This window comes from Chiroxiphia lanceolata, chromosome 5 (genome assembly GCF_009829145.1).
Source record: "Chiroxiphia lanceolata isolate bChiLan1 chromosome 5, bChiLan1.pri, whole genome shotgun sequence".
Taxonomy (NCBI): Eukaryota; Metazoa; Chordata; class Aves; order Passeriformes; family Pipridae; genus Chiroxiphia; species Chiroxiphia lanceolata.
Window position 1 is genome coordinate 51345854 of NC_045641.1, and position 23749 is coordinate 51369602.

The 23749-nt window shown below is 42.9% G+C and overlaps 1 protein-coding gene and 1 long non-coding RNA gene across 5 annotated transcripts in view; one reads left to right on the top strand and one right to left on the bottom strand.

The window, feature by feature from the left end:
* CACNA1I (calcium voltage-gated channel subunit alpha1 I) overlaps positions 1-6608 on the bottom strand; it is a 92558-nt gene extending 85950 nt beyond the window's left edge. For all 4 annotated transcript variants that reach the window (XM_032688588.1, XM_032688586.1, XM_032688587.1 and 1 more), the window contains exons 1-2: positions 6502-6608; positions 5394-5527 (exon numbers count right to left, since the gene is read on the bottom strand). In XM_032688588.1, coding sequence (XP_032544479.1) covers positions 5394-5527; positions 6502-6594 — 227 coding nt within the window. In that variant the 5' untranslated portion in view covers positions 6595-6608. The remainder of the gene's footprint in view (positions 1-5393; positions 5528-6501) is intronic.
* A 6032-nt stretch (positions 6609-12640) lies between these two features.
* On the top strand, positions 12641-17258 carry LOC116787197. Its single transcript, XR_004357211.1, has 3 exons — positions 12641-12740; positions 16827-16835; positions 17249-17258. It is a non-coding gene; the product is annotated as an uncharacterized LOC116787197 (long non-coding RNA).
* Positions 17259-23749: the final 6491 nt, after the last annotated feature.

Genomic DNA, 23749 nt, shown 5'->3' on the forward strand with positions numbered 1-23749 from the left:
AGTTTTTAGGAATATTTATCAGGTATCCAAGAAGCTTCAATAGAGACAAGAAAGGTGAACAGGCTAAAAAGACAGTACAACATAAGGGAAAGCAAAAGCAACAACGTAATAGCGGGAGAAGGGAAATTAGTACCAATGAATATAAATTAGGAGATAGAAATTGTAGAAAAATTGTAATAGAACTGAATGAGCACATAAAACTGCACAAGTTAATCCCTGGAACAAGAAAACAGAATTGTCATGAACAGTGTAAAAAAGTAGAAAATGTCAATTAAAAAAAAGTTCTGTGGGGAAGGTCAGATGACATATGTACATCATAGATCATAATGAGCTAATTTCAGCTCCAGCTGTGAACAAATATTTTAGGCTGTACCTAAATAGAGACATTGTAAGATAAGCAAGCCTGGAGAATTTGTTTGCGAAAGTTTTTTTAAAAAAGGCCAGAAAAGATCTGGACCAGTCCTGATGATTTTTGATTAGACTCAGAAAACTGGGAAAGCATCCAAGGGTTGAAGGAATTCTAATGTTGCACCAGTACACAGTGATCTCAATAGGTTGACTGGACTGATGCTCATCACAATACAGTAATAAAATCGCCAATATGTTGCTTTGATAGATTATGGATCAAAAGTGGATAATAAAATTAACCATAATCAACACAAGTTTAAGGAAAAATAGGCATCAAACTAATATGCTATAATTTTTTACGAGATTACAAGTCTAGTTCACACGAGTAATTATGTTGATATGGCCGGAATGATGTGAAATCATCATGACATACATTAGCTGGAGACAAAAACCTGGCTAAGTAATGAACCCCACATGCAACACTAAATGGGAACTCATTTGTGTGCAGATGTACTTCTGTAATGCACAATTCTTGCCACTCTGTTCTTTATTTATTTATCACAACCTGACAGAAAACTTAAAAAAGTCACTGATGGATTTTGCAGTTGAAGCATATTTTTGGGAGAAGAGAAAAGAAATGAAGAGGACAAGTCGGTGATAGAAAAGCATGAACTGCTTTGGAAATGCAAATAATACGTGTTCCAGTATTCCAGTGCGAAAAAATGAAACCAACATATATCTGGGGACAAAGTTTCCTGTTCCTACTAATTGGAAGGTTTTTTTCTCTCTTCAGAAGAGAAGACAGGAAAAAACCCCCAATGAATAAAGCTTGAGCCAATGAAGAAAGCAGCTGAATTAATTGATAGGGAGATGCCATAAATGACTGGATGGGATACTGCAACACTTGGCTGTAGGAACCAGGAAATTTCAGGCTGGAATAGAGAGATGATAATACCGCCAAAGGCACTAGAGCAGTTACACAGAGTACTGTGTCTTGTTCTGATATCTACCACTTTTAAAAGCTGCTTAAGAACACTGAAAAAATACCTCAAAATGCCGGGATATCCAACATACCATTCCTCTCATCAGAGGCAAGGTCAGGTTGGGATTTGACTGCAGCATGAAATCCACATGACAAACTCCACAGCGATAATGGAGAGAGGTAAAGACAGGGCATTCTCTGAAAGGTAGACCAGCCTCTCCTTAGCCATTGGACTCTAAGCAACAAGTAGTTAAGGAAAGATTTTGGGCCTATTTTGGGGACACACTCGTAATCATAGTCATACCCTCTAGCAATGTAGTGAAGTCCTCTCCCCCTTAAACTACCTATGTACCTACCTACCTATTTACACAAGTAAATTGTATACCAGGACATGTTCCAGGAACGCCACAGAAGAGGGCAAAGACAGACAAAATTCCCACCATAGATGGTTAATTACAGCACTTGGCTCATGAGAGGCAGAACAATCACTCCCTCTGTGGAACTCGTGCCCTCAAGGCCAGGGGGACACTCGGGCCAGTGACATAAAGAAAGGGATGATGTCTCCCTTCCTAGAGGAACAGCGGCATCATCTCCAATCACACTTGAACACAACTGTCTCACAGAAGGGTGAGTAGGAGAAATTGCTCACTCTTTTATTGCTGGAGAACTGCCTGGTTTAAAAAGTTGATGAGTATGGGCCCAAAAATAAGTGACTCTTCCCTTAAATTCACACACATATAGACTCTGGCTGACATTTCCAGTGTGATTAGTGTTCGCATTATCTCAACTTTCAACACATAGCAGGCTCTCAACTTTAGGAAGCTGCCCTCTGAAGTTGCCTCAGATCAAGCTCTTCAAATGCACCCATCACTGTGGGAAACAAATGATGACAGACAAGACCTAATCACAAACGCAGGGGAAGAGGGACTCCCACCAGGACAGCTGGTGATGAGCACAGTCTTCTTGAAATGCCTGGGAACTTGCAACCTCCTGTCACCAACAAGCAGTCGGAACTGGAGTATTGACAAGCTGAATCTGCAGCCCTGGTTGTTTGTGCACACAAGGGCATTGGCATTCTTCAAACCAGATTGCCTTGCATGGGTTTAGGAGCTCTGAGAGGAACAATGAGGTAGAGTGTTGACTTACAACTGTTGTTTTGGGTTTTTTCTAATCCTTTAGTTAAAAAATGTGTTGAAGGTGGTTGGGGGAAGGAGTGTTTGAGAGTGGAGAAAGTTCTGGTGATGTCATCTCCTATTGCCATGGAAACTGAACAGTTTTAGTGACAATGGAGTCTTCCTCCTTGAGCTGCTGGGTTGCGTGGGGAGCAGGGGCAAGCAGGGTAGGGGCACATGAGGGAATTCAGCTAACTAAAACTATAGCTTTTGGCTTTACAAGGGAGTGAGGAAAAAACTACAAATTATTGCCTGAATACACTGCTTATGTAACCAAAACACCATCTTGGGCAATAGCAGCAAATTGTTGTTATGCTCTTTGATAAAACCTGCTGTCGTGCAGCGAGCCAGAGGGAGATATCTCAGCTGCCCGGGAATGGCCGGCAGAATGGTCCCTTGCCTGCACTTCACTTTTCCATGCTATAGCTTATTCTTCCAGCCTTTGCTGCCTTGGTGTTCATTTGAAAAGGAAGAAGGGAGAAGAATGGGCTGGGAAGAACAGTCCTTGTTCTTGAAACTGAGAGAAGTTGTGTGTACTCTAGGCCGGGCATTACTTCCCAACACCACGGACATTTTCTTAAGAGTGAAGTTTATCACCTCCCTTGCAGAAAATGAGAATCTAGGACCACGAAAAGGATAAAGTTCTTAGAGAAAACTGATTAGCCTCTGATCAAGATCTAGCTCACGGGCATGGAGAAAACGTATAAGACCTAATGCAGGCTGTCCTCTCTGAGTCAGATCGCTAAGGCAGCATCTGGACCAGAGTAAGCTGAAGCCATGATCCAGGTGTGGAATCAATAAGGATAAAGCTTGAGGCTTACATTTCAAGTTAAATAAAAGCCTAGAGTACATAAGGGCAAGTTTAAGCCTTGGATTTGATTTAAACAGTGCAGACAATTTTAATGAATTTCAAAGAATAATGAATTAATAACCACAAGCTTTTTTAACTCAAAATACATTATATAGTCATTAGTTCTATATAACTAAATGGAAAAATCTTTCTTTAGCAGAAGTCTTTTGAGATCAGATATTCTAGTGAGATTACTATCATTTCAGCCTGACACCTCATGAGGACAATTGCATAGATATCTGGAAACAAATTTCTTTCCGTTTTGGACCTGAAATGAAAAGTCCTCCACACTGATTATTTTATATCTAAGGAGTTGATACTAAGTCTCTTTGGCATTGAAAGGAGTTCAGATATGAGCTTTTTTTTCTAGTACTGCTATCAGATGCACAAAAGAGCCTCTCTCTCCTCAAAATTCTGCCAGCAGTGGCGACCGAAGGAAATATGTAAATCAAGTATTCTACCTTCTTGTCTATATAGTGTGGATTTCACTTATTTTCTGCATGAAGTACTTGAGCTCACCCTCTTTCATTTAACATTGTCCCACTGATTTCATCATCTCTTCAGATAGCATCACTCACATACCATGCTTACAGAGACACCAGGCAGAGTTCCCAAGCCTTTTACTTCATATGCTGGTGCTCCTGTGCCCACCTAGAGCAGAGTCTTTCTCCCAACACACCGCAGCATATCACCCACACAGAGGAGCACCATGGGCTCCAATGTCCTCTTTTCAAGCATACCAGTTCTTCCCTTTCTTCCTCAAAGGTTGCTCTGCTAGGATCTTGCTTTCACTGCATCCAGTTTCCAGCAATTTTGCCACTAGGAGTTCAGACTAGAACGTACAACGATCTGGCTTTTCTCATTGCCATGAGCTTTAACTTTAGCTCACAGTCCTCGTGTCAGGCCATTTAAAATCAGACGCTAATCACAGCAGGTTCAGCCACAAGAAAGGTCTTCCTATCTCACACATATTGTGTTAATTCAGAAAAGACTACAGCTTTCATCTACCTGTCCTCCTTTCATGCACTACCTGGCCAAGAATCAGCCTTCAAACTTTTACAACTGCACTGAGTTTGAAACTCTCTGCTCCTCCCAGAAGCAAACAATTATAAGCCCCTCTAGAGAGAATGACTTTCAAGCTTTGCTGTAGAAGAACTGTGTCAAAAGCAAATATAAAGACAGTGCTGCTCCACACCACAGGGGAAAACTCTGCAAAGTGAGCTCGAAATCACTGCTAGCTCAGTCAGCAATACTTGCACTTCCAGACAACGGTGGATGCTAGTAATTCCTCACCGGGAGGAAGAGAAAAGTGAGGGTTTCTCTCTAAAAGATATTCGCTTTTTTACAGTGAGAACAGCAATATTACATATTTATTTCTGACCTTTTTTTTTTATTGTTATTATACAACAAGGCATTCTAATTGAAAATTATAACTCCAAAAGAGCACATCCCACTGGTGTCAGAAATGGACATTTTGCTGTGATTCAGAAGGCAAATCCTGATAGACTTTCCACTTCATATGTGCAGAGGGGCAAATCAGAGCTTCACCATAGCAACTTTTTTGTAAAAAACACTCTAATGTCAGCTTGTCCTGATAGTAGTGTGGATAACCCTGATGCAGTACAAAGGCAAAAAGCCCATAGTAGCAAAAATTACATTCCTACCTTTGAAACACTGCTGCTGGAAACAGAAACATTAGCTTCAGTTTGGTTCTGGTAAGGGTTACACCTCTTCTACTCAGACATTTTAAAAACAAAACAAAAAAACCCCAGAAAAGTTTCTGGGTTAGCTCTTCAGCTGGTACAAATTAACACCTTCTGCTGAGGTTGTGCTAGACAGATGGCTTCACATCAGCTGGGGAGCTAAGCTACCTTGTCTACTCTTTCTTCCATAGACTGCTAAGCCCAGCATGCCTGATTCCAGTTCGGCAGATGTACTGGAGTAGCACCAGAGTAGAAACTTCCCTTCAGTTACATCATTTCTGTTCTATGCAAGAATCTAGTAAACACAGAACAAATAAACCCAGAAACTATCAACCTACCCAGCCATGACAATGAAGAAATCCAGGCGGTTCCAGGTATCTCCAAGGTAACACTTCTTGCCGAAGATCCCCAGGGCAACCATCTTTAAGACCATTTCCATGGCAAAGAAGATGAAGATGAAATCATCAAATACCTGCCAAACAGAAACCCAAGAGCACATCTGATAAGCGTTCCCAGCCTTTGACTTTAAAACCCAGAATGCACATAAATACAAATTTAAGTACTTCTGAAAATGAGTTAGAAGGGCTGGAAAAGCTGCTCCCATGCAGCCCTGGCATCACAGCTTCCTGCTGCTCAAGTTTGCAGCAGGTTTCTGTAGCTTCTTTTTCCCCTATAGGTGAAATAATTGATGCAGACTCAGAGACTCCTTAAACAGACTTGAAAGGAGGTGTTGGCTCAGCATCAACAGGTCCAAATCCAGCCAGGAAAACGCTGTTCTTCTGAGGTCCCCCAGGATGGGCTCCTCATCACCCTGCTGCAAATAGCTGAGCTGGGGACATAGTGCAGCTTCATGCAGAGTTTGAACAGCACATACTAATCACAGATAAAAGCTTCAGATATCTGAAGGTCTTAGCCACAACAATACTATGAATGACACCCTTTGCTGTCACCTTCTCTTTAGGGAAGCAGCAAGCACAGCTAGCTGGATGTACTCATGGCCCTTCTAAGCATTCCTCTTATTTCCTCTTCCTTTGAGCATCCTAAATGCCACAGTACTTGTTGAATCAGTAATATTCTTGGCTCCTCAACAGAGTAGTGAATGCAATGGGGGCTGCTGTTCTCTGCTGCCTGCCTCTTGCTGGCCGAACTCTGAGCTATATATCTTGTAACTGCCTACATCAGGAAACTCCTGCTTACGTGCAGGATCCGGAGGATTAGCAGCTGTTCTGTATTGCATGGTCACAGGTAGACTTCATTCATTCTCTTTCTCACCCCATTCCTCTCCTCAAAGCAAGCTTTTGTCACTTTACAACAGGATAGCTTACTGCCAGGGACAATCTTGCCAACCTCTCTGGGAAGGTATTGCCCACACGCTGAAGGAAAGCATGCGTGAAAATTTGTGACTTGGACCGAAGCACCATCACAACAAGAAGGAAGACCGCTTACCTGCAAGATTTTACACCTGTCAGAAAGGCAGTCCATATCCTCACATGGCTGGTACATTCCCAGGGTAACGCAGTTTAGCAAAATCACCATCATACTGACACACTCGAACCAGGTGGAAAAGAGTCAAGGAAAACTGCAAAAGCATCATGACTGAGACAAGCTTGCTCTAGGCTTGGGGTAGCAAAATGGGAAGATTAAGGGAAAGAAGTGCTGGAAGGTTGATTCATTACATTCTTACATTTTCCCCCCTCAGTTCATCCCTACTCCACTCCTTGATTAAGCCAAAACTCTTTTAAAAAAGGGAAAGTAGAGGTAGCACAGAAGGCCTAAGGCATTTATACAAGTCAAATTATTGCTATGCTTAAACAGATGCTTGCTCCTCTCCAGTTGGTTTGCTGAGCCTCTCCCTTCATTGGTTTACTGAATTTTCCAAATACGTGGAAGAGACTTTCCATGGTGACCTGTACCAAAATACATCAAAGACCTTTAAGATCTAGAGATCTAAATCAAAATGGATAGACTGATGTCTATTTAATCCTGGTGATTATTGCCCTTCTGGGAAGCAGGTACAACACAAAGCTAGAAGTCTCCTTCTAAGAAGAACCTGGGGGTAAAGAGTTTCCAGTGCTCCATCTGGTTATTCTGCTTCCAGCAGTAACCCACTATGGATAAAACTCCACAATATGCCTAAGTTATTTAGTAACTATGGGGAGAAATTGTGTTTCTGACCCCAGCTGGTGATCTATTTATGGCCTAAAGCATGAGGATTGATAGTCCTTATAATTGTTTTCTCAGCTACACTTGTGTCCCTGCAGATGCTTTGCTTATTCATTTGAATCCTTTGTTGATAATCTTGCTAAAATATCTGCTTCAATAATAGTTGGCAGCCCTGAGCTACGTTGGCTAATTATACTTTACATTAAAAATTGTTCCCTCCTATTTATTTTTAATTTGTTGCCTTTTAATTTCATCAAGTGCTACTTCATTTATATATTAGAGAAGAGGATAAAAATGGTGTATTTGTCTGACCTTTTCTGTGCTTTCCACACCCTCTATCTGCCCTCTCTTCACCATCCCTCCTCCTTAAGACTGAAGGAGTCTTAAGGTCTGATAGACACTTGTCCAAGAACTCATTTGCAGAATTTTAGCTCTGAAAGTGGGCACGTTTCTGTGATACTTTTCCAGTGTTCCCCTTGTAAAGTGGTGATGCAGAGCTAATGAGAGTAGACCTCCAACCTCTGGCAGAACCATCATTCTTGGGTATTTTATACACCTCACAGCAATATATCTGCCCAGTTTCCACTGTCAGAAAACTTTCTTCTATCTTTTTTCAATAACAAAATCCATGAAATTATCCACTTAAAATACAATCCGCTGAGCACATCCTCTTTCAGTCCTTGCAGTACTGCATCTAAAAACAGTGGCCTGTATCTTTGATCCCTTCTGAAAGACATTCAACAACTATGGTTTGTTCTGAGCAAGTCTTCCATGCTCATTCTCTGACAGTGATTTATGACTAACCTGTACAATCTGATCAAGAAGATTATTAATTCTTTCTCTTCTCCCCCAGCTGTTTTTCGGTGAGCTACATTCAGTTGCAAAATCAGACAAGAGCAGGGCACTAGTTCTACCTTGCCAATTATGTCATAAGGTGATTTCAAGAATGTGTTATCACTATACCTCCCAAAGTTTATCCCAAGTGCTGTACAAAACAATGCACACGGAGGCCACCCTTGATGTAGGCTGGCTTCAAAACCAGAGACCTTTTCTGAGAGGACTGTGCCAGAAGGGGGGCAAAAATAAAGTATTTGCCCTCAGGGGTCTATACAACACAACTTCAGCTTTTCGCCTCCTCTCTCTTCCAAGTTTCTTTAATGATCTGATCCAAAGTCCAGGAAAACAATTTGAGAGGTTTCCATTAGCTCACACAGGCTTTTCAGATAAGACTGCAATTCTCCTCTGGACTCTTCAAAATCTATTTAGCATCATCATTCACAGAATTACAGAACCACAGAATGGTTGGGGTTGGAAGAGCCTCTGGAGGTTATTTTGTCCAACAGCCCTGCTCAAAGTAACATCAACTACAGCAGATTGGTCAAGGTCACATATAGTTGGGGTCTGAATATCTTCAAGTATGGAAGCACCAGAACCTCTCTGGGCAACCTGCTCCAGCATTTGAGTATTTACTCATAGAAAAAGTGTTTTCCTATGTTTAACTAGGATATCCCACTATTCAGGCTGTGCCCATTGCTTCTTGCCCTGTTACTGGGCAAAACTGAGCAGTCTCTGTCCTTTACTCCTCCCATCAGGTATTGATACACATGGATAAGATCTCCCTGAGCCCTTTCTCCACCAGGCCGAGCAGTTCCAGCTCTATCAGTCTCTCCCTTTTTCAGGAGGTGCTTTGACAGTTACTGGAAAGGCAGCACCAGTGAAGTGCTGGTGAAGGGAGCAGTGCTGAAGGACATTCTGCAAGGGGCCACGAGTATCAGAGTGGGCTGAGCCAATGGTTGCAAAAGTCCTTCTCCCTAGGCATAAGGAAGGCAAAAAATGTATGGACAAAACCAGGGCTTTAGAACAGCCCTGGATGAAACTAATGCATAAAAAAGTGGAAAGCAGGAATTGTTTTAACAGCCTAAGTGTTTTTTTTTTATTCTTCAGAAAACATGACACAAGAGAACTGAAGGCAAAGAGTACTACTCTTTGACTGCTGCCAAACTCAGAGAATTCAGGCAAAAGGGCTGAAAGTCAGGAGTTTTTATTTAATGCAGATCTACACGTCTGTGCACATGCTTTGGCAGCAGCACTGTATGGATGGTGAGGATGGTCCCGTGCCCCTCTCACACCCCTTGCAGTGTCCCCCCCAAGAGCATGCAGACCAGGGCAGAGTGCCTTTGGGCAGCTAGCAAAACCTCAAAGCACAAGGTCTGACCAGTCATAACAAGTGCTCCCAAAAAGGCTGAAACTTGGGCCAGACGTGCAAGGCCCTCATCTTCTTGTTAAAAAAGCTGTGGCCATCTATACAATTTCTTCTTCCCTGCCTTTTGGATATCAGCTCTCAAAGTTTACCAGCATTGTCTATGCTTCCCGAGGACGGTGCTGGATTGCTGGCCATTCCCAGGCTATCAAAGTGATATTAGGAAAAGCCACTGCCTCACTACTTTCCTTTTAGAGCAGTTGAGAACCTTGAAAAAACACATCCAATCTGCAGCAGAAAGGAATAAAGTACAAGGAGAAAACCTGAGCATCTCCTGCCCCAAGTCAAGAGGGGTTGCTGCCTGCTTGGGTTGGTTGAGGGGGTAATTAGAAGTACCTGCTTCCTTCAATCCGTCACTGCTCTCAACCATAGGTACTGCCTCCTGTCACCACAGCAACAGCCTGCAGCCAGGTTTATCATCTTTCTCTTGGTGACGCCTCCCCTTTCCCACATCCCTCACCCCCCTCCTTTTCCCGTGCCTGAGCCTGTAATTAATTGCAGCTGCTGACAAAGCCAGTCTTCATAATCTGCATCATTCAGTCAGAAGTTTCATTATTAATTAACTTCTTTCAAAGTTTAAATCTACTAATTACAAGCAAACCCATCCACATGTTCTCTCCACCCCAGCCCTTCCTCACTGCTGTTCTCCCTTCCCACAGCATCACTCCCAGTATCTTTCCCCGTGAAATTTGAGGCCTCCAGCAGGTTTTAAAACTAAAAGAAGACACACTCAATTTCTGCCCATTCTGGTCAACTCCTCTCCTTGGCCACCAGAAGGTGCCTTAGAGCAAAGTACCAGAAAATCTGCAGCAATTTGCTACGTTATAACTTGCCCTTAAAGGAAGTGTTTTCCCCTAACAGTGACAGTTCACAGTTGATTCAAGCCCTTTCAGACAAAAGGGTCATGGCTCTCATTTGAAAAAGAGAAAAACAATAAAAAGTATTTCCTGACTCCTTTAACCATGGACTATTCTCATTGTGCACATAAATATCTCTGCCTTGTAAAAGTCCTGTTAAGCTCTTGGTTTCAGTACTGTCTTGTGACATCAAGATCCATATCTAGGTTAACTGTATTTTGACTAAAACACTTGTACTGGTTCTGTAGTTGGTGCCTGCCTGTGGCAACAACACTTTTCTTTGCTGCTGGGTGCCATCCCTGTCCTGCACCCTGAGCAGGACCTCACCTGAGCAGCTGCTGGACAGACCACCATGTCTTCCAATGGACAGGGCAAGCCTGGGATAGAGAGACAGTCAAGAGGGATATGCATCACCAGCACACACCAGGAGAGACCCTTAATCCACTCTAAACCATTCGGCACATGCCAAAAACCACAAGTTGCAAGACAGTTAAGGTGTTTCTGGGAGCTGGACGTATTGTGGTAGTGCTTGATAACATGACTATATGTAATGGAAGACGATGTTAGAAACAGATGATAGGAGACAGGCAAAGTTTTTGGGCTCGATTCCTGACTGACAAATAGCAGAAGCAACGTCTGCTATGTTGGAGCTGTAAATAGCTTGCACTTAAAAAACTGAGTACAACAACGTTCTTGGGATTGGCCTTAATCTCTATTTTCTATCACTGACAAAAATACAACAGAGCAAAATAAAACAGTACTTTTGGGTCCCCTCTGCTCTTTCTCTATCATCAGCTGAACAGTAAGAGTACAAGCAGGCACAAAGAGCTCCCTGCTGGCTGGCAATCCTGAAACCACAGAAAATATATAAGCTTTACAAACATGACAATCCCTCAGTCTTTCCTATTGCTGCCCATGAACTACTCCTAGGGTCCTTGTGCCAGTTAAGATCCTGAATATCTCAGGTTCAGCTGCAGTAGAAATGCCTGAGAAGAATGCACTTACAGCAAAGCAGAAAAGCCAGCCTCGTGGTATGGCTAATCACGGTAGAACCCGTTCCTGCCCCAAAACGGAGAGCAGTTCAGTCACTGCAGTGGAAATGTGAAGCCCCATGCAATGCATCCCAAACACCAGCCAGCCATCATACAACTCCTTGTGGCCTCCTGCCTCTGAGCTGGTGCCAGGCAGGCTCAGCTGAGGGCAATGTGCAGGTGAAATGTCACATCTCCATCACTCCTCTCTGCCCCCCCTTTGAGCCCTACCCCTCATCCTACCATCCTTCCCACCAGCTAAATGGCTTCACCCTGTCATTCCAGTCTGCAGTCATTACATTTTCTTTCCCTCCTTTTTGAAATGAGCTAAGGACAGAGCTGTGTTCCTTCCCTACTTTCCTCACCTGCTTTGTGACTGTCCTGCAAGGAGCCAGGAGGATGCCGTACCTGCAGCAGGACAGTTGATGTTTCGTTTAGAGTGGAAGGAGTGATTTCTTATAAAGATCAGAGAAACAAGTAGCTCCAAGGAAAGGGGTGCTCATTTTCTCTATCTCATTGCTGTTGTCTTTTGCATATGCTCTCGCAGGCAAGTTTCATTTTTTGCCCCCTCCTACTTTTTCTTATTACCACTTAGCTTTTGTGGTTTTTTTCTTTCTACGCTGATACATAGGAGTTTCATTGTCTTTTTCTACAAAACAAGCTGACAGAATCAACAGGGTTCTTTCTCTTCAGCCTCAATCTGCTAAGCTATCTCACTAGAAAAAGTTGAATGTAACACTTAATGTTCACTCAAAGAAAAATACCTCTCAAAATGTGTTTGTGTTCAAATAGATCAAAACAATCAAAACATTTCTCAGAACAAAAAGCTTTAAAAATCCTATTTTGGAAAGACTGGAGCATTTCGTCTTTGTCTTTTTTAGAGCAAAGCATTACAGAAAAAGGTTGGAGTTTTTTGACCTACATAGAAGACTGGTTTTGAGTTCTGAGTCCACTGGAAATTAAATGCCAACATCCAGCATTGCAATGCTGGGGGGTTTCATGGTGGCCAAGCCACAAGGGGCAATTTATAAAGCCTTTTTGCAAGCACTCGAGGTAGACATGCTCTAGGTGTTCCCATGTCACATAATCTTGTACATGTTTGCTTTCATCACATCATCGTTTACACACTCCTCTCATAAAAGAGGAGCACCTGAACTTTAGACACCTGCCATATGCATCACTAAGGTCTTCAAGTCTTCAATAACATTGATGCCAAAGAAAGGACTTTAATGCTGCCAACCACAGCAAGACTTATATGTTGATTTGAGAGGCACTTTTCATGGCCAGGCTTCATGAACGAAAATTTGGGAAGGGTTCTACCCATGTTTGTTACAAGCGCTCTGGTGGCTAAAGAGGCCAGTACGAGACAGGCACGTTCGGCTGCATGAGAGGCACTAGGGAAGGTTTAAATAACTTGTGATGATGTTACTGGGAGGCAGTATGGAGATTTTAAATGTTTGGCAACGCTTCTATTTTTCTGCCATTTGGAAGGGACTTTCTATCAAGAACAGATTCATTAGAAAAGAGAAAGACTGTTGTATCCATGTTAAATCAGATAAACCCCAACAAAACAGAGCACCATAGGTCAGCCTCTCTGATCTAACTTCCAAGGACTGCTCAGAAAGTGGATCCTTTATGAGGCTATAATGGTTTTTGGCTGCATAGCTCAGTTTTCATTAGGCTCTAAGTTTTTTTGAATTAAAGTCAATTGTTTCTTATGCACCACATCATATTCCTCTGCAGAGTTAGGCAAGGATGAAGATGGCCTTTGAAAAGTTTTGTTAGGTTTTTTTTATTATTAGGGAAACAAAATGAAGCAAATCTCTCCTCTCTTAAAACTCTTTACATAATGATTTACTCAGATATTCTAACTGCATCCATTAAAATCTCAAGTCCAGTAAAACAAAAAATCGAAAAAAATTTCTGTCAGGAAAAACATACAATAAACATTAAAAAGCTCAGAAGAAATCTGAAGAACAAATAAACAGATGTATTAACACAATGAGACAAGTCTTCAGATATTCCAGAAACAGGAAGACAATGGGAGATCTCTGACCTAGTGTAGGGCCACAACAGGCCCCTAATCAAATGGGAGGTTGCAGGGAGAAAGCAAGGCTTCTTTAAGATGCTCTTCACCACAGCGACCCCAGGACTCACTGGTACTAAAACCAGCACAAGTTACACCAAGAATTCTGACTGGCTGTCACGGTACCTGAATGGATATACCTTGGTCTTCTAAAGCAACCTGGTGTTTTTCTCAGAAGAATTATGCAGATCCACTGCTAATTATTCAAATATCTCAAAAATGCCATGCATCTTCATCAATGCTGCTACACAGTCCTGCTATTAATGATTACCTCCTGCCTGTAGCAGCTGAGCCCCAGAGCTTCTTGACTGATAATGACCCACCTCCAAATTGCATTTAGCTTTCAGGGTACAACAGAGCATCTGTTTAACAGTGTGTATCATTCCTACAGAGCTGTTTACTGTAGAAAGCATGGGAAAAATATAGTACCTAGAAAAAAACCACCCAAGAATCTTTTTTTAGGTCAGAAGAAAGTAATTACCCAAATTTAAACTTAAGCAGGGTATTAGAGGTAATGACTGTTCCTGGAGAAAGAGCTTTTTAATATCCTCAGATGGCTGGGATTGCGGCTGCCTGTCTTTCTTGCCAGGAAAGCAATACTCCACCATGCTGTGGAACCAGTTCAAGACTGACTTGAGGAATCACACCTCCCGCTGACTCCCAAATGGTGCCTCCTGCAGCATTCTGGCTCTGCCTTGGAGACTGGCATCCAAAACCTGACCCAGCTTCACATTAGGAGCTTCAACAAGGTCACAGTATGAGGCAATAGGACTGCAGCTTGGAACATTATTGTGCTATATGACAAGTGAAAGAATTTTGCTCCAAAATCTCCTAGTCAAAGTGGCAGTTTTAGCAGTTGCTTCCTGCTGCAGATGGAGCTGTAGGGGTAACAGATATCAGAGAAGGACCACCTGAGGAAACCCCCTGAACCACAAAACCAAGGTCCAAACTTTCAAATCCTTACTGTTTACTGATATTTCACCTAGCAGAGGCAATTCTCTATTGGCATCAGTGGCAAAATACAGAGCTTAGAAGAGTTAGTCTTTGATTTTGGACTCAGTTGGACCTCTGCTCTAGAGAAGAGCTGAAGTTGGCAGCCAAAACAGAAAGGAGTTTGCAGTCCAGGAGTGATTTGAATTAGTAATGTACTCCAGAGTGACAAAATCTGAATTTGAACAGTGCAGCTGAATGCTCTGATATACATATATATGCCCCAACATATATGACCCCAGAAAGTGACATGTCAGAGAGACTGGTGGAGTTACCATTCTTAAACCAGAGCCTGAGCCATGGAGGTTGGGATGAGCATTTTTACCAGATTTAATCTGGATGTGGTCAAGCTTACTTGGTGGAAATTTCCTTCCAAAATGTAAAAACAGTGTTTTGAAAGGGAAAAAAAAAAAAAAAGGTCAAAATATCTCCCAATCCTCCCTCCACTTCACTGCCCTGCCTCCCAGCGACCCCATCCAAAGTTGTGTAAGTCTTCCTTAGCATTTGTCAAACTAAAGCAACAGTCCTGACATGTTTGGTAGTACTGAAGTTCCTTCTTTTGCCTTCATATCATCATAGGTTTGAATGGGGTCCTTATCTTGACTGGGCCCACTAGACATAACCACTAAATAAATAGAGCCCCATAACAGGAGTGTTTGTGTGACCCAATTTCAAGAAAGGGAGAGGAAAGGACTAGTGATGATGGATTTAGGAGGGCAGGGAAGAGAGAAAAAAAGGAAAGCCTCCCTATTGCTCCTAATGTTTTCTGGTTTGTCTGGGTTTTTTTCTTCTGCCTTGGCATCTCTCTTCTGCTTTCCGGATCTCTCTTTCCCCACTCTACCAAAAAGAAATGCTTAAATATTTGGAGTGAAACAGCATAAAGAGGGGAATAAGTGTTTCTTCAGGAACAAAGAACAAAGGCCCAGGTTTTAGAAGACATGCAGGTCCTTAAGAATGCAGAGGAACATTTTGAGACCTTTTACAGCATACAGATCCCTGCCTCCCCACTGACATTGGTGACACCACATTGTCCCCCTCAAACCTACAAGATGATCTCTCTGGTAGCTCAAAAACTCAAACAAGTGCAAAGAGGACACATGTGGAGTAAGGACAGTTGGCTGTAAAGTGCCCTGCACCATCTAAAGCAAGGTCAATTCTTTCTATTTCCAGCACAACTTTCACCTTCCCAGTAAAAGGTTATCTTCTCATCTTACTTTTTGATGCTTTATAGGTGTGGAGTTTGTTCTCTTGTTGTGGGTTTAAGGCTTAGTGGGCCTTGGAAAAAGATGTGTGGGGCATGAAGATATTCCAAAGAACCTCCTGAAACAGGTGGAACTTGGACACTTTTCCCATTGTTCTCCGGAAAGATCTATGGGAGAGCCATTTTCCCTGTGAGCACTGCTGTGCAGCTGCCTGTCAACTGCCCAGGTTTGGAGGACTGGGAGTCACCTCCCCAAGACTAGAGGGACAGACGGGTGGAAGGCAGACAGATGTGGTCCTGGATACTGAACTTTACTGCAAATACAAGGAACAATGGAAATATTTGTCTTTGAACAAGAAGCTGTTTCTATGGAAAGGGAAAAGAGCAGCAGAAGCCTCTCCAGCACTGAAGGTCTAAAGCCCACTTAACACTCATTGCGTTCCTGTTCCTTTTTCTTGCACTCATCTCTCTGTTCATAATTGCTGTCTTTCTAGTCCATACTAGTCTTCAGATGTTAAACATTACTTTTTCCACTCTCTGCAACTTCCCACCTATCCTTGTCAAATGTCACACGAGTTCAAGCTGAGCTTACAATGACGTACAACTCAAACATCTCTGAAGGGAGTACAGCGCACCTTTAATAAAAGGCCATCTTGCCTTACAGGAATGTGAAGATGACAATGAAAGTACAAAGGACAGGTTATGGATCTTCTCACAGTTTTAAGAGGTGTGTGTGCCCTTCTGCACAGGGGCTCTGCTCTCTGCAAGTGTCATGGCAGTACCCTGTACCCCAGCACATCAGTTGGTGAAGGATGTGGAAGTGAGCACCTTGCTCCCCCAGACGGCCCATTTCCAAGGCTAAATTATCCTAGAGGGTACACTGACTCCCTTAGCAGTACTGCATTGGAGGGACATAAAGCCACTTTGCCTTTCTCCCTTCTCCCAGCTAGGTGACGCTTTCAGTGGATACAGCCTCACTAAATCCTATGCTTGCTGCTTGGTTTAGCAGGCTTTTCTGATGAGTGCTTCAGTACAGAAAAGAAAGTCATGTGGTGACAAAGCTTTGCAGCAAAGTAAATAAAGATTAATTCAGAAGTGTAGGGAGTGCTCGGTAAGGTCACTCAGAAGAAATTACATACAGTCTAAGCAAAACACAGGGCAATAACAGAAAGCTGGGTATGAGCTCCTGTTGGTTTTTTCATTATTGGCTGTAATTTAAACAATTTTCAGAATTTAAGTTGCCACCACCCCATATTTTGAATGCACATTTTTCCCCTAACAGTTTTTATTTTTTGAAGGCTTGTAGCTGGCCCCTCTACCCTGGTTCCCAGAATATGCTGCAAAAATTGGCACTGATGGCCCACAGCACACGTGCCTGGAGAAAAGACTGATTGCAAATGACTGAGCCAATCTGTCTCAGCAGATAACTAGAAGCTAGGAGCTTCAGCCAGCATGCAGGATCACAGCAGCTGCTGGAACCTCCTCGAGGACACAAATGGACTATGGATGGACTCCTGAAAAGGAAGGTCCCGTTGTATCTGTGTGACAGAGATACCTGCGAAGGGTAGGAATGATTTTCATTATTTAAGCTTCTCATCTGAGTAGGAAAAGGGACCCTGTGGTGGATGAGCAGATGTGTCAGCACTCTTTGTACATCTGGTCTCTTTCTCTTCCATCCCTCCTCTTATATCCTGCAACAAAGAGCAGTCAGTGAAAATGAGATTATCTAAATTGTATAGTGCTTTCCTTCCAAAAGGAAGGAAAGTGTAAACTTTCATTAAATTCACTAAATTAGCACATATACCCCCTTAAGGTGCATAAATACTTCACCTTTGTTACTGATAAGAAGGCAAGCAGGAGACAGGCAGGTTTTTTTAAGTGTCCCCTGGTTTGGGTTTTCCAATGCACGAGCTTCACAGAGACTGATTTTCAGGAGTGTGTAATACTTGTAATTTCTAATACAGCCAACAGGATTCGTGAAGCTCCAAGTCTCTGGCTCCTAACATCTCAAGTCAGATGTCAAAAGTCAGAGTTCACTTTAAAAAAAAAAACAAACCAAAAACATTACCCAGCAACGACACAGTAAGTCACTGCCTGGGACTGCATAAAGATTCAGGTGTTCCTGACACCCAGTACATTTTCACTGAAGACCTCAGCTTTCTGGCTAGTTGACAGATTGCACCATGCCAGGGAAAGGAGCCAACGTGACTCATGCTCAATCACTGCGATGTCGACAGTACTGAGTGCTGTTTTAGGGGGAAGTTAAATGCTGTGAGTGTGCTAAGCATTATCAATATTAAAATGTTATTAGTATTATTTATGAGGTATCTCCACGTGTCCTAGATGATGGCAGCCAAGATCAAATTATGCAAAATGTTACATAAACATGCGGTATAACATGCTGCCCGCTCCAAAGAGTTTTTAATCTAACTGAACAGGACAGACTAACGATGCATTATGATCCCTGCTTTGCACACAAGAAGCAAGAGCACAGAGAAATGAGCGCATTTACCCAAGGGCAGACAGGAGACGTGGGGCACAGCTGGAAACTGAGCAAGAGTCTCCCAAATTCTTTTTCAGCATCTTTGACCTAAGATCATTTTCTATCTCAATTACAACTCCATTTGATGAGGACAGTGCTCACAGGGACAATGGCTCTCCCATAGATCTTTCCTGAGAACAATGGGAAAAGTGTCCAAGTTCCACTTTGTAGAGGCAAGTAATGTACTGCATATAGATTACTGTAAGTGTAGGACCCCCTAGAACCCAGAGAGGTCTCTGGCTGTTCAGGTGTGCAGTGGATGGACAAGCAAGAGCCAGAATACCTGAGTTCTCTACCTCCATCTTCCATTGATACCTTCACTGGGACCTCAAGATAAAATTCAGCCCGTAGATAGTTATGATAATGTAACACTAAAGCCAGTCTAAAACCCAACACACCTTTCTCTTTTTCCATCTGCCAAAGAATTTGCTACCTCTCAAGGGCACTCCACGTTTCTTTAATAAAAGCATGCTGTATCATCCTGTATAAGCACAAGTTATCAACATGTTGACTGCAGAACGGCCATCTCTGAAAAAGGCAGCTCCTACACAGTGTGCTGCTAATAGCACAGGCTAGCTAAAGTCTCCATCATCAGTATAGCAGAGTTCTGCTGCCTCTTTGATGTCTTTCTGCCTGTTGTATTCATCATCTCTCTTCAGATTTAGGACTGGTACCACATTTATATTCTTCTGACCTATTTGTTTTCATATAGATTCAACTTCACACTCCATTTATTCTAGAGTTTTTGACAGCCTCTGGAAATACATGCTTCTTCCTCTTATTTACAGTCTAAATTATTTTTCCCTGCTGTTTCCAGTCACAAACTATGGATGTGTGTTAAACCCATTTCATTTTGGACATACCAGTTGCAGCTTAGCCCATTACTCCATCCTATCCAGCCATGCCAAGTATTTCCCTTTCTCTCTTCAGAGACTCTTATGAGCCTATTGTCTTTGTTTTAACTTTTAACAACCATTCCCAATTCTGTGTGATTCTGCAGGAACTGCTTCCTTATTGGATTGCTCTTCACTGTCTCACAGACATCCATCTTCTGTCACATTAATTACTGAGCACCAAAGGATCACATGCATTTCCATTGTGTCCCACAGGTTCCGTTACCTTCCCTAGTCAGCTATCCTCAGATTCCTGCCTCCTCTCCATAGTCTATACTGATTCAATGCTGCCCACTGCAAAGGTATCCCTTCCCACAGCAGGCAGGTTGAAACTAGATGATCTTTAAGATCCCTTCCAACCTGAACCATTCTATGATTTTATTGAGGATGGTGAGGCACTAGAACTGGCTGCTCAGAGAAGGACTCCCAAACCTGGAAGTCTTCAAGGACAAGTTGGAGGAGGCTCTGAGCAACCCTATCTAGTGAAAGGTGTCCCTGCCTATGGCAGAGGTGTTGGAACAAGATGAGATACGAGGTCCCTTTCAACTCAAACTATTCTACGATACTATGTAAGTTCCAGCAGAATGCTTCCCTTTCACTTATAGCAACAAAGAGACTTTGCCATGAAGATGGAACAAAGATGATTGTTTTGCTAGGACATAGCTAGGACAAAATGCTGGTGAGCAGAGTACAAGACCCTGTCATCATCCTCTACCCCAGAAGAGGGCTCAAGTAGGGTCTCAGCAGCCTGAAAAGGTCTACTGCAGGGAAGGCTGCATCATGATGCAGACATTTCAGCCCCTGGATCAGTAGATCACCAAGGCAAAGAGACATGAAATTATTGATAACCTGTCCAGCTGAGCAAGATGAGACATTGTCACCAGGGACCAGATATACATGATAAATTCATTCTTTGTAGATTAGAATGGCTGATTCATGCCCAGTGCAGCTCTGTCAAAGGGCCCATCAGGAGCAGTAGCTTCGTGTGCTGTTCTCCGAGACAACACACCAGCTACTACTAGACTCAGGGTACTTGCAGCTGGCAGACCCATCAACTTCTGCAAATTTATTCTCCAAACCCTTACATGCAGTATCCTTTTTCAAACAGATTTAGCAGTGACTTAACAAAGCTCATCTTCTCTACGTAATCTTTTTTTTCAGCTGACAATGATTCTTCCCGTCCAGATACAATCAGACTTGGACCCAGAGGTGTACTAGAAAAGACTATCATAGAAGCTTTAGCTTTAGGCTTTCTTGCTAATAATCTACCCTTATATTTCAAGATTTACTTCCTGTAGATTATTATTTGCCTGACACTAAGCTATACCATAACCACAGCATCCTTCATAGCTGCCTCTAATGTACTCATATACCTTGTGTGATTTGACACCCTTGTATCAAGAAGGCAAATCACTTTACACATCTTATGGCCATCACACATCCAGCTGTCTGCATGGCAGACAACAGAATTATCTCCTTCCCTCATAACCTGTTTGCACATCACACCTGCTCGGCTTACACAGCCAATATAGTGACTGTCAAAGGCAAACCAGAAGCTGTCTGCACTACTGCAAAGCCAACATCTCAAACTCAGAATGACACCTGACTGGGAAAGCAGCGCAGATGCAAACTGACAGTAGCAAATTTGTCCTCCTCATCACAATCAGCAAGGATGGGAGTTCTGGAGAGGAAAGTTGGGAGTTGGAGGGAAGAAGTCCCTTTGTCTAGTTGCATATCTAATAACTCTGCTGACCACATGTGCTTCTCCAAGCAGAAGTAGAGCACAGCCCTTGGCCTGTCCCATTTCAGCTTATCTGGAAATGACAACTCAGCAAGTACAGGACTTGAAAAGGAACGTGAAAAAAGAGCAGAAGAGTTTTCTTGGAGAGTCAGGATGCAGATAGAGGCCTGAGGGGTGAGAAGTCATTGCTGGGACCTGTGCCCCAAGCACCCACCAATTTTGCTGCCAGAACACACACTGCTTCACATGCCCATTGCCATGGGATGCCGTGCTGTGTAGGAAGGATGTCTGTTTTGGTCTGAGTCAGGTAAGGGTCAGAAACATTTTCCCTCAAATAGCTGCAGTGACCATTTATCAGTAAGGAGACAAAAGGATGGTCCCATCATAACACCTCTTTGAAAAAGGAGAAAACTCCTCTGCATCACCAAATTTTTCTGGAAGGAGTTGCCATACCTGTTCCTATGGCAGGAAGCTGAAGCAGGAGGCATCTGCGCCTCCACAACATGTAAAGCACAGCCTCCTCTTAGGCACGCTTTGAGCGCCCACTTAGCTTCATCACATTTAAAAAGCTTTCATATTTATGACAGTGAGTGGAAGGAAAAGAAAAACCAGAGCGTAGGTCAGGATAGTAAAAACAGTCTTGGCACGCCTGGAGGAGACAGTCACTGTGAACCCACAGTAAATCTCAAAAAGCAACCACAAAAGAGCTCCCATCACTTTCCCAGAAAGAACAGCCTGTCCCTAAAGCCAGTTCTATTCCCAACCCCTCTGCCATCAAGGAGGATGACAAATCATCAGCCAACAGCAAGATAGCTGAGTTCCTGTGGTCCCATGGGGTAAGGGACTCTTGCCAGGGAGTGATAGGGGCCAGGGTAGCCACAGCGTGCCAGGTCAGGAGCGAGCCATGCACTCAAACCCCTGCATGCTGTCACTAGGCTGATAAAGCAATTACCCCCACACCACTCTCCCTCACTCTGCACCCTTCCCACTCACCTGCCACTAAAATTGGGGAGGAGGGTACAAAGGAAAATCAAATTTGCGCTAGTATTTTGTGCATGGTGACCCCATTATAATTTTTTTTTTTAAATCTAGCTTCATTTCTCCAGGATAATTAGTACTAGCAACTCTTAAAAACAAACAAACAAACAAAAAAACCCCAAAACTTTTCAGCCTCACAGAGCTGTAAATTTCCAAGTGGCAATTGTCATGACAGGCTGCACTGTCATGTACAAAGCTTTTACTGGTCCTATCTGTCTCACCGGGCTTTAAGACCATTTCCATGAAGACTCCACACACACAGCTGATCCTTTCCTCTCCTGTTAGCAGTCACACTTCTCTCTCACACTCTTTCTTTCAGATTCCCATATGCTGCCTGACAGGGTTTTGTTTGCAAGTGCATTAAAAAAACCTCACAGACTAATGGCCCGTTACAGGCTGCTGCATTATAGCTTTTCAAAGGAAGTATGTCCAGGCATGTGTAACACATACAAGGATAGAGACCACATACAAAGGACAATCACCAGCTGATAGAGCTCTTTCACTGGGGAGTCATGTACATTCAGGTGAGTCAATGATCTATCAAGTGTTTTGTTTCTTCACAGAGAAAGCCCAGGTGTTTTGATGATACATTCGGTTTGTCAAAATCCTCAATTTTAAACCACTCATACCTATTTGGAAAAAATCTCTTAAGAAGGCCTTTTCTTCCCATGTTTGAGAATTCCCCCACGTTTTCCAATTAACCCTAGTTTAAAAGAAACAGAGAAATAAGAAATCATTATTCTCTCTCCTCATTGCACTGAAACCCTGTGCTCTGCATAAGGAGCTGCTGTGATCCTTTAGCACCTTTTCCTATAACTACCACCATCCAGGTCCAAAACAAAGGCACTGAAGCCAGCAAAATCCTCCACACTACACAGACAGGGTCCATCTGTCAGCCCACAGCCTAGAGAATTTCTCCAAACACAGATTAAGCCTTAACAGCTTGAGTTAAGGTCAGACAACCATTTCCAGCTCCCCTTCCCAGACTCCATCAAATCTTAGCTACTGCACCTCTAATCTCAATAGCACATAAATTTGGCAATTCATATTTATTTTGGTACATAATACATAAAGCGGGACCAGCATGGACATGCATATTCAGGTTTGTTTGCTTGTTTGGGGCAAGAGTAGAACTGACACATTCCATTTCCCTCCAGACACTGTGGCCACTCTGGGTCAGGTTTTTGCTTCTTGTTTCTCCTCCCAGAGCACTGTCCTCACTGACAGTTCTACCAGCAGGCTAGTGAGACACAGCACAAAACTGGGATAAAGTGATCAGGGCAGAGAAGAACAGGAACCCATGAAACATATCATTCCTATGGAAATGAAACCAGTTTTGCTCCTGATCCAGGGGGAATCACCCTTGCATAGGAAGGAGCCTCCCACATTCTAGCAGTTCTTCTGCTTCCCTTCTAGTTTTGAAATGGCTCAAAAAAAAAAAAAAAAAAAAAAAGCAGTTTAGCACTGGAGAAAGTTATCATGGGCTATCTTTTAGGAACAGAGATGGCTCTTTCCAGTCCCAGCAGATGGAAGCTGACGGCACATTACACACCTGACCCTGGCAGGGACAGAAAAACAGCTGCAGGAGAACAGATCTGAATTCCCCAAGCCCTTCATAATGCAGCCACTTTTTAATGCACTTTAGAGGATGTGATGCTGTGATGGAAAGGTTTTATTAAGACAGAACCTGCATAATTCAATTGTAAGTTTTAATCCATTCCAAATCACATCAATAAAGCCTGTCTGCCTAATCCCCATTCTACAGCTAGAATAGCAGAGAGTGGTGGCTCAGTTGAAGGAAATAGAAACTAGGACAACTCCAGTGCTTACCACTCAGTGGTTTTCCAGCCAGGTCCTATTATTTGTACAGGGGCAGGAATTGTCTGTGACTC